This window comes from Oncorhynchus kisutch, linkage group LG21, assembly GCF_002021735.2.
Source record: "Oncorhynchus kisutch isolate 150728-3 linkage group LG21, Okis_V2, whole genome shotgun sequence".
Classification (NCBI taxonomy): domain Eukaryota; kingdom Metazoa; phylum Chordata; class Actinopteri; order Salmoniformes; family Salmonidae; genus Oncorhynchus; species Oncorhynchus kisutch.
Window position 1 is genome coordinate 13,443,641 of NC_034194.2, and position 13,728 is coordinate 13,457,368.

The window sequence follows — 13,728 nt, forward strand, 5'->3', positions numbered from 1 at the left end:
AAAACACAAAATTTTGAGCCCGTTTTGAAATGTTTCGGTCTCACTTCAACTCAAGAACACACTGCAGAGCAAACCCATTCCATGGAGGGCCCGAGTGTCTGTGGGTTTTTAGTTTTTCCCTTTCAATTAAGACCTAGACAACCAGGTGAGGAGAGTTCTTTACTAATTAGTGACCTTAATTCATCAATCAAGTACAAGAGAGGAGCGAAAACCCGCAGGCACTCAGCCCTCCGTGGAATGAGTTTGACACCGAGAGATTCGTTGACCAGACATACCTGTGTCTTGCTCTGGCTCTGTTTCTGAGAGGACATCCTTGCCATGAGTTTGGACTCATGCCCCTCTGACTGACTGGCATCAGCTGCTCCGGTACCGTGCTCCTGGACAACAACACAACAAAACAAGAGGGTCAAATGTGTGGATTTAGACATTTACATGGGCTGTAAATGGGTTGGGCGAGGTGGGTGTGTACCTCTTTAGCTTGGTCTCTCTCGGAAGCTTCTCCTGCCAGCTCCACGGCCGTCTCACTCTGGACGTTCTCCTCTCCCGTCTGGCCGTCTGTGTTGTGCTCCTTCCTCTCTGCCGACTCTGGCTGCTCCTCATCCTCACCCGTACCCTCCTCTTCCTCCTCCTGTGGGCAATGACGAAGAAAGGCGTTAAACACCCGACGAGCAAAACAATCTGTTCTAGGTACATCTGAATCCCCAATGTGCAAGAAGAGAGGCAACAAGTCAAACAACCTTTGGTTTCTGGCCTTCGTTTGCAGGGATGGCCATGTCCTCCTCTTTCCCTGCCTCCCCTCCTTCATCCTTCTCCTCATCCTCCTCGGCTGCCTCTTTGTCCTCCTCTGTTTGTTCTCCTCCACCTGCCTCTTCGTCCTCAGTCTTGGGTTCCTGGCCTTCCTCCTCTCCTTGTTTGTCCATCTGATCTTCAGCCATCTCCTCCGCTCCTCCCTCCTCATCTTTCTCTGCTCCCTCCTTCTCGTCCAGCTCCATGGGCTTCTCGTCAATGTCAAACGGGTTTTCCTCTGGAGGAAATAAACAATGGTCACGCACTGGTTCTGTGGTGTGTCCACCTGTGTCTCTCAAATAGTATTTGTTTTCTTTCAAATTATTTAGCTGCAAGGGGCAGTAAAGTTAAAAACACGATTGTCCTGTTTTATTAAAGATATTTCCACGTGGGGGTCAAAATAAAACCGAAATTGATAATGCCATTTTTGTGTAAGATCTATTTTTTGGCCCATATCATGATGTCACAATGTGATCTGATTATAATAGACCAATGACTGTTCATCTGGGTAAGGGGGTGGGCTCTAGACCTATCAGCCAATCAGGGCTGTGTATGTAAATATCTTCAAATGTGTTTCCTAAAGCCCAGATGATCAGACTGAGCATTTCAAGGGCCAAAGGAGGATCAGGGAAATATATATTAGAGTTATTTTCATTACATAAACACAGTGATTTATTAGACAAAGTGATGATTTAAAAATACAATTACAGAGACTGCATGGGGGCTTTAATTCATCTTGCCTGGCACAATGGACCCAATACAATAGTCCCAAAGTGCAAACCCTGCCTACCTGGCACTCCAACACTGAAAGTATTTGTAAGAATACAAATAATATTTGAACCCAGGTATGTTCCTCTCCTCCCCTGTTGACCCCTGACCCTTGCTAAAGCCTCACCCTCTCCCTCTCCATCCCCTTCGTCCCCAGCCTGCTCCTCCTCCTGGTCCAGGTTGAGTTCATCAGGCAGGTCCATGGCCTCCGGGTCAGGCTTCTTCTCCTGCTTCCCGTGGTACGGGTCCACCTCGTTCTCATCAAACTCCCGCTGGAACACAAAAACAGAACAACTCAAATTAGATACGGTCTGGCAGTCCTGTTAAAACACACCCAGCTACAGCCTGAGATTTAGTGGCCGATTGCTCATTACACAGCCAGGGACAGTTTGACCAAACTACTGGTCTTTCGAAGTCAACATTGTTTCCTAGTTAAAAGCTTACCTCGTCCCCTTGTTCGTTGATCTTCTCCTTCTCCTCCTCGTCCAACTGTTGGTCTTTGTCGTCTTTGTTCTTGTCTTTTTTGGGGTCTGCTGCATCCAGGTTGTCGTCCTTGGCGACCAGTTCTGATTCCCCCTGAAGACAAACAGAAGAACAATTACTAAACAACGAATACAGTAGCATGCTGACTGGTCGCAAGTGGTAGATACGGCACTCGCTGTCAGATATGTGAACAGTTTAAATCAAATTCTTTCTCCCCGTACCTGGTCCATTCCTTGGCCTGACTCCTCCTCGTTGTCACTGCCCTCCTCTTCGTCATCATCATCCTCATCATCACCCCACATCCTCTCATCCAGCGTGTCCGTCTGGCCCTCGCCCAGGTCACCCATCTTCTTATCCAGATCTTCATCCTCCTCTTTGTCAGACTCCTCCTCATCATCTTCACCTGAAAAGGAATAACCAAGAGCGCTTTGCGATGTGAGACCAGGGTTGGGTTTATTAGGGCGTGCAACAGAAAACTGTTTTGCAACAGACAATGAAAAATGAGCGTTTTAATTGGACAAATTCGAGGTAGTCCCTTAATGTTTCAGTCTATTTTCTCTCGTTGCTGCCTAATGAACATGACCCAGGAGAAAGTTCAGACTGCCATGAATGAGGCTGTGTGCGTTAAGTGGTCTGTCTTCCCACCTGGCTCTTGCTGGTCTCCATCATGCATCTGGCCGTCAAAGTCCTCGGACATCTCGATGGCGTTGTCCTCCTCCTCAATGTTCTTCTTGTCAGGCTCCTCCTCCTTCTCCTGGCCTTCCTGGAACGTGTCCTCCACCTACGACAGAAACAGCCATTTTAGCTAGCAAAACGTTATACCTTTTGGGGTGAATCCCAACTCTCACCAAGTATATTGTGTTTACTTAGTCATGTATGGATGTCAGTGGGAGACTAAGTGAAAATAGACTTTAGTGGAAGTTAGGATTTGGCCTTTCACGAGCAACGCTAGTCAAAAAAACATAGATCTTATAGTGTCTGCATTATATTGTCGTTCTTGTAGGCATCACCTGCTCTTCATTCTCGATCTTGTCGCTGACGTCTTTGGTGCCCTCTCCCTCTCCGATGCCACCGCCCTCATAGTCATGGAACTCTGTGGCCCCCTCTCCGTCCCCTCCCTCCATCAGCTCCTGGGGTAGACAGAAGCCCTGCAGGACAAGACAACAGGACAATCAACCAGAAAAAAATAACTGCTGTACTGTAGGCACCATTGCAGCGTAGGTAACTTACCCAAACAGTAGAAATAAACAGGTACTGAAACTACAGTTTGTCCTAACGTTTTTCACTTAAATCAAATGTTTAAAAAAAAGTTTCACAGAGAACCTGATAGTATGTTTTAAAGCAGATCCCAGTAGAATGAATACAGTACACTACCTTCTGGGCTAGCTCAGTGAAGATGCCGGCCAGGACAGAGAGCAGTTTCCCAGTGCTCCTGTGGGCTCCCAGTGACACGGCCAGGTAGTAGCGTACCAGCTCTGAGTACAGCCCCAGCATGGGCTCCAGACGCGCCAGCAGCCTGCACGCCTCACTCAGCTCCTAAACACACAGCACACGGGACAAAGGAGTAAAACAGAAGGTCAACGGAGACGTATAAATATCACAAACAAATTATTCTGAAACGACAGGACATCATCTCTCAGAAAACCTCAGGAGAAAGAAGTAATGAACTCCTATGGCAACTTTGACATCGTTGGCGTCCTTACAGAACCGTTGCGTTTCAGTATTATATCTCCACTACACTAGAGGGCGGTATGGGCTACAGTATATGCTGTGTTGACTGCACCCACCTGGAGCTGGTGAGACGGACAGGAGTCTCGGTGGACTCGGAGTCTCTCCACTAGCTGTTCCAGCGTGTCGCTGACCTCCCCCAAGGAGAGAGACGCCACCTCGGCTCCTAGCTCCTCCTCCAGCAGGCGGCTCAGGTGACCAGGCTTCAGCAGGTCCTCCTGGGGCGCCTCCTCCTCACCTTCTGGAACAGGCAGATAGGACAGGAAATGACATTCCCAATCAATGATCAACACACTTTACGGGACCCTAGGATTGATCACGTTAATAAATCTTGGCCAGGTCTCACTCTGGCTTGCTTGGTTTGCTTTTTAGACAGCTATTTCTCCTACAGTTCTCCAGCAATAACCACACAAGGACACAAAGAAAAGCCCCTCCCAGTTTCAGTCCGTTCTCTTCTGTTTGGTGCCTAGCGAATATGACCCAGGTGTGTTATTGGAGGAAGACAGCAGGGGTCTCTCCTCACCTCTTTTGGTGTCTGTCTGCTCTTCTCCCTGCTGCTCCCCCTCCCTCCTCTTCACCAGGGTCTGCACGGCAACCAGCACTGTGTTGATGGCCTTTTCAAGTTCAGCAGAGAACTCTGAGCGGAATGTTTGCTGGTAATCTGAAGGGGGGGAATTATTTTAACAATGTAATAACACTGTAATACAATTTTAATACGAGTGTAATACCAGTGGAATATATATTTTTGTAGAAACTGCCATTATAATATACATGTGACGGATTGATTAACTTAGCATGATCGGTCTGTTTTCACCTGTGTGTCCGTGGCCCAGGGAGAGTAGCTGGGTCTTCCAGGTGGTGAACTCTGTCAGGGCGGCCTCCACCTCTCCTCTGACGTACTGCAAGCCCCGGGTCAGGCCAGGCTGGGTGTCGGCCGTGCCCTCGGGGGTGGTGAACAGCTGCTCCACCGCGGGCATCTGTGCCGTCACGGAACCCAGCCGGTCATAGCCCGAGCAACACACAGAGAAGTGGCTCCTGGGGAGATGTGGAGGAAAGACATGAAGACCCAAGCTTAATGGTCTTACCTGTGTTAAGTTCCTGTTTAGTATTATCAGTATTCCTAATACTATTTGTGCTCCTAGGCCTTACCAGGAGTGCAGCGCCCCCTGTGTGGACTGCAGTGCCACTGCATCCAGTTCCTCCTTCAGGCTCTGGGTTTGACCCAACATGTCCGCCACGCGCTGACTCAGCTGGCACCAGGCCGGGTCTCCCCTCCTCAGCAGACACCCAGGGGGCTGCCTCTGAGACGCCAGGGGGGACGGGCACCTCAGGGTGGGCTCCCTCTGCCCGCCTGACCCGTCCGTCTGCTGGGGCCCCTCGGGGCAACACTGCAGCAGCCAGGAGAGCTGTTGGAGGAGGGTGACACACTGCGCCGACAGGCCCTGGGCCTTGATCACCCAGGCCTGGAGAGAAGCCTGGGGGGGGAGGCCACCAGCGTCCTCACTGTGGGCCCGGAGGTGAGCCTGGATGCCCTGAACACTGACTGTTAGCCTCCTGCATGTGTTAGAGGATACAAGCCAAAAAGAGTGTTAGAAGGACAACTACAGATAGAGATACTCAAGTTGTCTATATAGTACACTGATTTTGACCAGGGCCCGATGCGGAATACGGTCCCATATAGGAAATAGGGTGCCATTTTGGACGGAACCATACTAAGAGACACATAGATCCTCTAGCCAAACTGTAAGCTCCGAGGTGTAAGGTCATAGGTTAGAAGGTAAGGTTCACCTGTGGTGGACCCACTGCTCTGTGAGCTTGGCCAGGCGTCGCCTCTGTCTGAGCAGCAGCTTGAACAGGTGGGAGGAGAAGCCTCGGCACCGATCAATGTTCCCAATCCCCAGCTCCTGGAACACACACACACACACAGTTCAAACTACGTCGCAGTTTTTCAGACGCCGTTAAGGCAATGGATATCCTATCATTTGGCACGTAACTCAGTGTTTTAGGCCCCATTTAGAACACACAAAATAACCAATATTTCGCAGTTGCAATGAAGTCAACCTGTCGGTCGTTCCATTTCAGTCTTTCACCTTAGCAGCGCTCTGGAGAGCAGTCATCATGGCCGTTCTGCGGGCCCACGAGCGGTAGAAGTACTTCTGACAGCCGTCCCACGCGGCGTTCATCTCAGTAAACAAACTGAAACAGACACGGTTCCATGCCACAGTCAACCAGGTACTCCGTGACGTACTGCACAGCTATTCAAAGACGCGCACGGCTATTCAAAGTTTAATATTTTTAACATGTGGTGTGTAGCAGCCAGGTGGGTGCGTCTCGTCTTACCTGTTCTCCGCCTGCTCCTGGGTCCTGACTGCTGCCAGGGCGGTGTGCAGCTCCAGCGGCTGCAGACACAGGGTCTCCTCTGGATCCGCTGTCCTGTTCCAGTTCAGGCCCTTACGGTAGGACAGACCTGCACAAAGACAGCAGCGCCCCCGTCAGTAAACTCCGGTCATAAAATACTGTACAGCATCAGAGTTCTACCACACTGACATAAGATGCACTTGGGGTACAAAGTCTATGTGGAGGGACTCACCGATCTCAGCCAGCATCTTGAAGAGGTCAGACAGGGCCCTCTGCTTCTGCTGGAGGATGTGTTTGACCTCGGACTTCTGCTTCTCCTTCTCGGCTTTCAGGTCGATCGCGAGGCTCTGGAGGTCACGCAGGTTGCTGATGATCTCCCCTGAAATAAAAAACACATATCTATAGTCAAAACTATAATCATAGAGGGACTTTTTCCACAATCTAATCCGAGGCAAGTAGAACTTCAGCTTCTCATCCAAAACCTTTGATATCTTTTGTTTTTCTCATTGCCATTCGTGATGGATTCTCAACGAGGCAGCACAAGCAGACGTTTCTCATCTAGAACCTGTGAGAGGCCATAGTTTTTCTCCAGCTCTTACCGGTGAAGACGTCCAGGTCCTCAGAGAGCTCGGGCAGGGGGTTCTTCTTCACCAGGGTCACACACATCTTCCTCATCTTCCTGGTGAGGAGGGGAAGACGGCCCTGCAGAGATGAGGGCTCCACACCTGCCAGGCCCTCCTCTGGGGACTCACCCTGTAACACACAAGCACAGTCAAGCACAATCATTGCCAACATCATCAGAATGTAATGAAAGCGCTCTTTGTGGAGAGCAATACTGGTCCAAACTGTCATTTTATGGAGTCAGAACAATAATGTTTTTGTGTCAGAACAGAACACTGATGTTGATACCATAGTATACATGCCATATTGACGTTGTATATTATTGCCACTCGTCTGTGTGATCTGAGTGATTGTGGCTAGAGGGTGGTTTGTACTGCACCTGTAGGTCTCTGGCCTTGCCAGGGAGGGCGTTCTTCAGGGCATGGTGAAGCCTGTGCAACGGGGTGTTCTCTTGGTTGGCATCCACACTGTCCAGGCTGGCACTGCCCCCCTGCTCCATCAGTGCCGGGGCACACGGCCCGCTCAGCGCCGCCTCAAACTTCTTCACAAACTTGAACAGGGTGCTGGGAAACCATAAGTTGTGGTGGATATTGTCATGTATTTACTGGATGGGGATCAAAGGTCAAATGGTATGGCGTAACGGTCATTTTCTTTAATACACAAGAAAATGAGGATCTTTTATTAAACAGGCAGTCTTACCGATGGGTCTTGTCCACCGACTGTTTGATGGACCAGAAACTGACGTCATTCCACTTGGAGATCTTCACAAAGTCCTTGAGCTCCTTCTCAATGGGCTGGCGGAGCTGAGTGACTTTGGTCTGGATGCATTCTGAGAACTGTGTGTAGTACTTGTGCAGATTCCAGAGGAGACTGCAGAGAATTTCTGTGAAAGCAGGAAGGACTTCCTAGTCAGGACTACATCTGCATGTTTGAAAAAGGTGAACACCAAGTCAACGGACTTAGCGCAGACTACTGTGTGTCTGTAAAAGTATGCATGTGAGGGGACGCTGGGTTGGGTCCCACCTTGTCCGTGCTGGCTGGGGGCCAGGAGGAGGTGGCAGTGGAAGCTGAGAAGCATGGCCAGCCGCGTGTGGTACTCCCCTAGCGTGGAACCCTCCATGAAGGCCTGCAGAGTGGACGACACCGTGGACAGGGACAGACTCTCCAGAGACAGATCGCCCTCTACTGGAGACAGAGGACAGGGAGAGTTAGCTGGCTAATACTCCAGTGTTCATTAGGGCATGCAATGGAAAATGGCGTTGAAAATTTTTTTTTTCAACGGAAACAAAAAAAAATTTGTGTTTCTTATTGGACAGGTCCAGGTAGTCCCTTCCTTGTTTTAGTCTGTTTACTTCCGTTCGGTACCGTATGAATGTGACCCAACATTTTCATACCTGTGCCGGAGTCCATCCTCTGCTCCTCCAGGTACCTCTCAACCAGCTGGTAGAGGGAGAACCAGTGCTTGGTGGATCTCTCTGTGTGACGCTTCAAGGCGTTGTCCAGACTGCTGGACCAACAGCTGTTGACGCGTAGAAAGAAAGAAAGTAGAAAGACCTTAAAGTCTAGCGGGTTGTGGGAAACCGGATCCATTTTTCTCCCATAGTGTCAAAATGCATGCCAATTGCTCACCACGTCTACACTACAATAACTCTTAACAGAAAATGATATTATACGCATGATGAAGAAGAAAAAAAAGGTAACAGTATCATAACCAGGAGTGTAACCCTGCCTGCCCGCTGTTCCTTACTTCAGCTCCAGTTTGCGCCACTGGATGATGAGGTTAGTGACAGGCTCCAGCTCCCTCCTCAGAGAGACCTTGCGGCTGGCGTTGTTCTCCCACTCCTGAGGAGGGCAAAGGGGGTGAAGTTAGAACAGGGTTAGGGCCATTATAGGAAGATATGGCCCTGCATCCCAAATGGCCTTTATAAGGCTACTACTTATGACTAGGGCTCAGGGCTATAGGGAGACATTTGTGGAGTGGGTATGGAGCCCGGTCGGCTCGGGGATTCAAACCAGCGACCTTTCGGTTACTGGCCCAACACTCTTAACAGCTAGGCTACCTGCCGCCGCTGGATAGCCTGGTCACAGGTCTGTTTGTACGGTTCTTGCCAACTCCTATAGTCAGCATAAACATACTGCACAAACATACTGTATCTAGGACCAGACTAAGAGAGGGAGAATAACAGCAGTAGTGGCAGGAGGACGCACCTGGGCTTTGCTGAGCAGGATCTCCAGGCCGTTGAGGAACTTGGCCAGTGGGCTGGCCAGACTGAAGCCCATGATCCTCTCTATCACCACCGTCAACTGGAACAGAGAGACGGAGACAAGCTCAGCAACACTAAACACCGGAATGCTTACTGACGCTGGTGGCAGGATGCATTAACCTACTGTTAGGTTCTTATTTTATCAGAGTAAATAACTCACGGACACACTACAGAAGCTTTAACCAAGTTGAATCATTCCCAAAAGGGTCGTGACATCTGTAATTCAGACAATCAGACATTTCTCACCATCACAGGTATGTGTCTATATATATATATATCTCCTACTTAAGACACTCCTCCTTCTCTCCAATCCTTACATCTTATGGTTAAACAGGAAGAGGGTAGTAAAACCCGTATTACTCCCTTCAGGGGATCTGACCTGACCTCAACCCCTCCTCCACCTAATCCACAGATGTTCATCTGCTTCCCGTATAGCTATCCTTTGATCTCCGTCCACCCAGCACATTCCACAGCCGCTCTGTCTTTCTACAGATCTCACGCCTTTATATACTATGTGTCTGATCTATTGTGTCTTTAATATCTCAACGTTCAACATTTCAAATCCAACCCCGTTAAATTTCCCTCTTGTGAAAGCCTTTGGATTAAGTGGATTAAGTAACAAGTAATATTCATTTAAAATAGCACTCAACTACTAAGTTCAGCAAACCCTTACATGGGGATATGAGATACGAGACACTTATAAGCCCATAGGTTGGGTCACTCATGGTTCTTACCTGCACTAGGGCAGGGTGCTCGGGCCACTCCTCCAGCCTCTGTCTGACAGCCAGGGCCAGCTGTTCCAGTACAGGCAGACACAGACGGGCCTCGCTCATGTTGGGCTGCTGGTAGAAGTCATAGGGCCCGTCTGGCTGGAGGGTCAGGCCCTCGGGCCCCGGGGTCCCCTGGACAGTGTTCTGGAGCAGGGTGCTGAGAAGCAGCTGGGTGCCTGTCATCTGCTGGTCCATCTCAGAGTCTGAGGGCCACGCGGGGGGAAATACCGATTTAGACAAAGTCGTAAACAGTAGAGTTATGGAAATATTCTAAAGAGAAGAGCAGGACTCAGTTAAATCATAGGATAACATGCCTGTAGGAAGGGCTTAAAAGTCCCGACACCTCTCAATTTCAGGTTTTGTGTAATTGTGTAGATATAAATACAGACATGGCATGACTAAGTGTACTACCCACCCATGAGATGGTAGAAGCGTGACATCACAGGGGCTGTGGTCTGATAGGAGGAGACCAGAGCTCGGATGTGATCTCTGCTGTGAATGGCTGGAGCACTGGCCTGGTACCACAGTGATTGGGTGTAGCCCAGACAGAGGCGTTGATGGACCTGTACCACAGTGTTCATACAGGCTGGAGACAGGCAGCCAGCATCGCTGGGATCTTCGGTCACTTTCTCCTCCTCTGGCTCTCCCCTGTCTGCCGGTCCTTCCAGACTGGGCTGGGCAGTGATGTCAGAAAAGTCCTGAGGAGAGAGAGAGAGTGAAGAGAAAGTGAGAGAGAGTTAGAGAGGCAGGTTGACTAGGTGATAGTGAAATGTAACAAACTAAAGAGTGATTACATTGGATCCATTGGCTAGCCTTGACGTGACTGTACCTTGTTAAACTGGGGGAAGCAGCGTCTGAAGTCTCTCTCCTCTTGCTCGTCTTCGCTCAGGCCCGTTCCGTGGAGTCTGCTGCGGTGACGGTACAGACTGGCCTCGAGCTGCTCTCTCTCCCGTGCACGTCTTTCCTGCTCGTCCCACTCGTTCACCAGAGCCTGGACATGCCGCATGACAAACAACATGAACACTGGTTGGTCCACCTGACTATCAATCAATAAGATCAACCAAAAAGTCGACATCCAATGTTATCCAATCAAAACGTGTGACACCCACCTGACAGATGTGTCTGAAGAGTTTGAGTGTGTCCTGGCTGAGCTGGCCTGTGGAGAGGGCGTGACACTGCAGGTACAGCAGAGCGTTCAGGAGTAACGTCCCTGGCTCTGGGACCACGTGATCTGGGTCCGGCTGGGGCAAGAGCTTCCCTAGGCCCCTCAGAACATCCATGCAGCCCCTGGAGCACAGGTAGTCTGCCCTGGCCAGGTAAGAGGGCAGGCTGGGGGAGATGGAAGGGAAGGCCAGTAGGCAGGACACCAGCTTGGGCAGGCCAGGAATGGGGGTTAGGGAGGAGTCCACCTGGGATGCCACCAGCCTCATGCCGTGTCGGAGCTGGAGGATGGCGGTCCTCAGGGGCCCCACCACGTCAGGGTACAGCGGGTACTCCTCCACCAGCCTCTGGGCGAAGCGGTGCTGCGATGCCTGCCACACAGCCTCCTCCTTCAGCAAGCTCTGAGTCCCTGACCTGAATTTGGGGCCACTTCCCTGGAGGGCTTTCAGCAGGTGGGAGAGCAAGTCTTCCACAGCGGCCGGCTGGCCAATGCTGCAGAGGTAGTGCTGCAGCTCCTGGAACAGCCTGCCGTACTGGGGCTCGTTGGGCCTGCAGGCCTGCTTCCTGGAGAGCTCTGCTATCTGCTCCTTCACCTGCTGCATACGGATCCACAGGTACCTGCGGACACAGAGACAATGACGTTTATAAAAAGACCCCATCTGGCAAAAACCAGTCAACCAGAACATATATTGCCATGGTGTCTGTGGACACGTTGAGTTCTGATACGGTGGACGGTTGTTCACCTGATGCGAGGATGCTGGAAGCCGTCGGTGGTGCTGCTCTCCTCCAGCTCAGCTCCGGTCAGCAGCTGAGAGGACAGACTGCGTCCTCGCCACTCCTCCTGCAGCAAAGCCAGCTGGGAAAGAGAAGGAAGGGGCACTGTCGACGTCACATAATGGGGGAAGAGAATGACCCTCAACTCCAATGTTAAAAAAAGACCAGGGAAATAATATCTCCTGTCATTACTACACTCTACAAGGTTGAATTCAGAGACTGCTGGATTCAACTGGATTCAGAGACTGCTGCATTGACAGTGGCCCACCTCCTCCTGGGCGTAGTCCAGCTTGTAGGCCCTCTTCACGGCCGGGTCGAAGATGGTCTGTGGGGTCCAGGTCTTAATCTGCAGCAGGCCCATGTTGACCCAGAAGACCCCGGAGCGGACCAGCTGGCTGAAGCCCTGGACGCGGATAGAGCCCTGGACCCTGTTCTGGACAAAGTGCTGCAGGCAGGTGAGGAGGGCGTCCAGCAGGCCTTCGGGGAGCAGGTTGGGGGGCAGGAAGTCCCTGAGGGCGGTCTGGACCTCCTGGGCAGCTACCAGAGGGTCCTGGTCCTCCACCAGGCTCTCGCAGGTCTCGGTGTAGCCCTCCTGCAGCCCCGGGGGGAGCAGCTCTGACAGGGCCTGGAGCTGCCTGCGCAGCACCACGCCCTGCAGCCGCAGGTCAGTTCTCCTGAAAGAACCAACAAAGAGAGGGTGAGACAGAGATAATCTAGCCGAGTCAAATGGATATTAATAGTAGGCCTTGTAGATATGCACCAAAACCATAGATTGTGTGCACCACTCTTGATATAGGTGGGGTAAGGACTTTTCTTATTGATAGTGTCAGCGTTCTATATGTTGTTCATGGTGATTCCACTCTATAAGCCTGGGGTGCGCGTGTCTTTCTCCAGCGCGTGTACCTGAACTCGGCCAGGGCCGGGACAGCCATGTTGTCCCACAGCACGGCGGTGACGTCTTGGAGCTGCTCGGTCCTCTCCCTCCACTCCCCCAGGGTGACCCGGGACGAGGACAGGAGGGACGTCCCCGTAGGGTCCCAACATCCCCCTGTCTCGCTGCTGCTAAGGACCCCTAACATGCACCTGGACCACACTGCTTTGCTCAGCATGTCAGGACCCTAGAGGCGACGCAAGGAGAGTGAGTGAATGCCTCATTTATGGAAAACTCCAATTCAATTAAATAATTAACTAAATCCCGTCCACCAGCCGGCTCTGTATGTGGTACAACTGAGGTTAAGAAGTAAGAAGGTTAAGAAGTAACATATTGGAATCGGAATGGCAGGAAATGGAATTCAATTCAGTGATGTAAATGGGTCCAAATCCTGATGCACAAATCAAACCAACATCATTGACATCAACACACATTGAGATTGTTTTGGCAAGCTGTGAGTCTCTCTAACATCCTACATGTTACATTAGTTACCATTTTATCAGGTCCCAGAGGTGACTTGGATGATATCATCTGGCCCTCGGGACACAGGGGGTCCCACTTCAGCCAGCGCTCGGGGTCAGCGGTCACACTGCTGCTCCACAGGGCCGACAGGGCCTCCGACAGCAGATCACACCACACAAACTGCAGCTCCTCCACAGGCTGGGAGGGGAAATGCAGGCAGGCACCACAGTCAACAACACATGACACAAAACCACATCTTCTGTTCTGTTTGAGGCACAGGTACAGGGATGTCCTCTTGAAGGACAATACAACAACATGATAAATCAATTACACTGAGGGTAAACTGGTTGAACCACTGACCCGGTCACTGCTGAGGAGGAACCAGAGGGGCTGGAGCTGGGTGACGTTCATGGGGGTGGACTGGAGACAGAAGCGCAGGTGTTGGGAGACCTCGCGACGCAGGCTGTCCTCTGACTCCCTGTCCCTGTGGGCAAAAGTCAACACTGGTTAGTTATCCATACAACTACATGGCACAACAAACTTATTTTTGATGGCATTATTGCTGCTTGTGTGTGAGGTGTCTAATATGCCAAAGAGGACACATTTGAAACGCTACATACTT

At 50.9% G+C, this 13,728-nt stretch overlaps 1 protein-coding gene across 3 annotated transcripts in view; it reads right to left on the bottom strand.

Annotated features, from left to right (window-relative positions):
* The window catches only part of LOC109866659 (midasin), a 47,000-nt gene that overhangs the window by 4,662 nt on the left and 28,610 nt on the right, over positions 1-13,728 (bottom strand). Inside the window, exons 58-90 of one of the 3 annotated variants that reach the window (XM_020455441.2) lie at positions 13,467-13,590; positions 13,137-13,304; positions 12,617-12,831; positions 11,982-12,387; positions 11,683-11,795; positions 10,888-11,557; positions 10,608-10,769; positions 10,194-10,476; positions 9,743-9,981; positions 8,953-9,048; positions 8,492-8,586; positions 8,139-8,263; positions 7,768-7,929; positions 7,444-7,627; positions 7,124-7,307; positions 6,723-6,876; positions 6,356-6,502; positions 6,106-6,232; positions 5,856-5,961; positions 5,554-5,669; positions 4,915-5,319; positions 4,580-4,800; positions 4,289-4,426; positions 3,825-4,006; positions 3,412-3,573; positions 3,048-3,185; positions 2,683-2,818; positions 2,259-2,440; positions 1,999-2,130; positions 1,682-1,826; positions 738-1,024; positions 470-628; positions 276-377 (exon numbers count right to left, since the gene is read on the bottom strand). In XM_020455441.2, coding sequence (XP_020311030.1) covers positions 276-377; positions 470-628; positions 738-1,024; positions 1,682-1,826; positions 1,999-2,130; positions 2,259-2,440; positions 2,683-2,818; positions 3,048-3,185; positions 3,412-3,573; positions 3,825-4,006; positions 4,289-4,426; positions 4,580-4,800; positions 4,915-5,319; positions 5,554-5,669; positions 5,856-5,961; positions 6,106-6,232; positions 6,356-6,502; positions 6,723-6,876; positions 7,124-7,307; positions 7,444-7,627; positions 7,768-7,929; positions 8,139-8,263; positions 8,492-8,586; positions 8,953-9,048; positions 9,743-9,981; positions 10,194-10,476; positions 10,608-10,769; positions 10,888-11,557; positions 11,683-11,795; positions 11,982-12,387; positions 12,617-12,831; positions 13,137-13,304; positions 13,467-13,590 — 6,265 coding nt within the window. The remainder of the gene's footprint in view (positions 1-275; positions 378-469; positions 629-737; positions 1,025-1,681; positions 1,827-1,998; positions 2,131-2,258; positions 2,441-2,682; positions 2,819-3,047; positions 3,186-3,411; positions 3,574-3,824; positions 4,007-4,288; positions 4,427-4,579; positions 4,801-4,914; positions 5,320-5,553; positions 5,670-5,855; positions 5,962-6,105; positions 6,233-6,355; positions 6,503-6,722; positions 6,877-7,123; positions 7,308-7,443; positions 7,628-7,767; positions 7,930-8,138; positions 8,264-8,491; positions 8,587-8,952; positions 9,049-9,742; positions 9,982-10,193; positions 10,477-10,607; positions 10,770-10,887; positions 11,558-11,682; positions 11,796-11,981; positions 12,388-12,616; positions 12,832-13,136; positions 13,305-13,466; positions 13,591-13,728) is intronic. The other 2 variants (XM_031800796.1, XM_031800795.1) reach the window with 2 other exon arrangements.